At 36.0% G+C, this 1,911-nt stretch overlaps 1 protein-coding gene across 1 annotated transcript in view; it reads right to left on the bottom strand.

Annotated features, from left to right (window-relative positions):
• Positions 1-1,911, bottom strand: part of LOC111695410 (eukaryotic translation initiation factor 2 subunit 1-like) — a gene marked incomplete in the record, with an annotated part of 6,407 nt that overhangs the window by 2,359 nt on the left and 2,137 nt on the right. Inside the window, 3 exon segments of the mRNA XM_023464731.1 lie at positions 283-373; positions 1,195-1,282; positions 1,423-1,506. Of these exon segments, the coding sequence (XP_023320499.1) occupies positions 283-373; positions 1,195-1,282; positions 1,423-1,506 (263 nt within the window).

Genomic DNA, 1,911 nt, shown 5'->3' with positions numbered 1-1,911 from the left:
CCCCCCGGGTCCGGCCCCCTAGCAAAGATGACAATGCCCGATTACACTGGTACTCTAAAAAGTGTTGACTGACCATTGACAAAGAGATAATTTCAATTGTGGTTTCTATTTAAAGAAACTTAATTTAACACTTTCAACACTAAACACAACAATATCTTCCACATTTTTGATAGGATACGGGTTGCAAGGGTACTGTTGTGAATCCTGCCTTGTCATCTGTTTATGGAAGTCACTAAGACAGTACGCTTACACTCCCTTTTAAAACATTAGCTCTGAACTTACACTGGTGGTGCTATTAGATTGATACGGATTGGTATTTCTTCAGTTCCACAAGCTATTCCAGCACGTAGAGCCTCCTTCACAGCATCAATACCTAAACACGCAAAACTAGCTACAGCTAAGTATGCCCGACCTAAACACGCAAAACAAACTACAGCTTAGTATGTCAGACCTAAGCACGAAAAGCAGCTACAACTAAGTATGCCCGACCGTAACACGCATAACTAGCTACAACTTAGTATGCCCGACCGTAACACGCAAAACTAGCTAAAGCTTAGTATGTCCGACCTAAACACGCAAAACTAGCTACGCTTAGTATGCCCGACATTTATATATCATTTAGCTAGTTCAAACAAAAAAACATGAATTTTTTATTGCTGGCTGAAAACTGTCCCTGACTAAACGGCTCACCGTGAGTTGGGAATATTTAACAATGTTTTTTTTTTGTATTTTTGTAGTATTACAAGAATAAAGTTAGGAAATTTATTTTTACAAGCATTTAAAAATTCCGGGAGGATCATATTCCCCAGTTTTACATTCCGTAAGTAAATTATTTTCTTTCTTTATTTTGGGGTTACTACTACGGAGCCCACCCATTTCCTCCATTCGGAGGAAAATGCACCAAGGGAAACCTGCTATCCCTTCTAAGCCACAGCTCAGCTGTTCTTTTTATGTTTTAGAGGGGGGAGGGGGGGACACATTTAGTATTTGCTTTCCCTTAGATATGCTACTTGTGTTTTTATCAATGAAAAAAAAATTATATTTATTTTACGTATACATACACTACTTTAAATTCACCCCCCAAACTGTACAAATAAAACCAATAAAAATGATTTTCAAAACTGGCAAAAAATGTATGACGTTTATTATATACGGATAGACAAAAAATATATAACATATATAGATAACTCTAACCTTCGTAGGTAAAGCATGAGCATTCAAAATCTGCTCTGATCTTGACGTTCTGTTGGGTCAGCTTACGGTGGATATTCTCTATCAGAACCTGGACAAATATTTTACTAGTATTAATCTAGAACTTTAAATCTAAAAATACAAATAAAGCACTCCCATACAAATAAAATCAAATCGTCTTTGTTATTACGCTTTACAGAGGGGGGAGAACAGGACTAGAACAGGACTAACCTGTTTAGTTTTATCGTCTAAACCACACTCGTCCAATAGAGAAGGATCAACAACGGACTGCTTGAAGTAGTCGTAGGCAGAGCCCTGAAGATAACTCATTTTATTTTATTTGAAGACAAATTGAGGAACTATTTCTTTAGAATTTTATGGGCGAATTATTTTCCATCCCAAAAGCAAAATAATAAAAGGAAAAAAGAACTTGGTCTATAGAAATTCACTAAGCTGAGATCTTCTTCTTAATAGAGTCTAATTTATCAACTTACCAAGTTGAGTCAAAAGGATTTAGAACCGTGACTAAGCTTTTTAATTGCGGTTACATGCATATGAAATAAATGTCGTCTTCTGATACATATTACATACAGAGCGTCCCATGTCATATTGGATTATTTGCAAGGTTTAACGTTGAAATTCGCACATAATACTCAAAAAACAAAATGTTTTCTGCATGCAAAATTTTATAATCTGTGGTACAACCAGTTTCTGTATACG

This window comes from Eurytemora carolleeae, unplaced genomic scaffold, assembly GCF_000591075.1.
Source record: "Eurytemora carolleeae unplaced genomic scaffold, Eaff_2.0 scaffold34, whole genome shotgun sequence".
NCBI classification, from domain to species: Eukaryota; Metazoa; Arthropoda; class Copepoda; order Calanoida; family Temoridae; genus Eurytemora; species Eurytemora carolleeae.
Note: the sequence above shows the minus strand (reverse complement) of the source record. Positions and strands in the feature narration are given on the sequence as shown.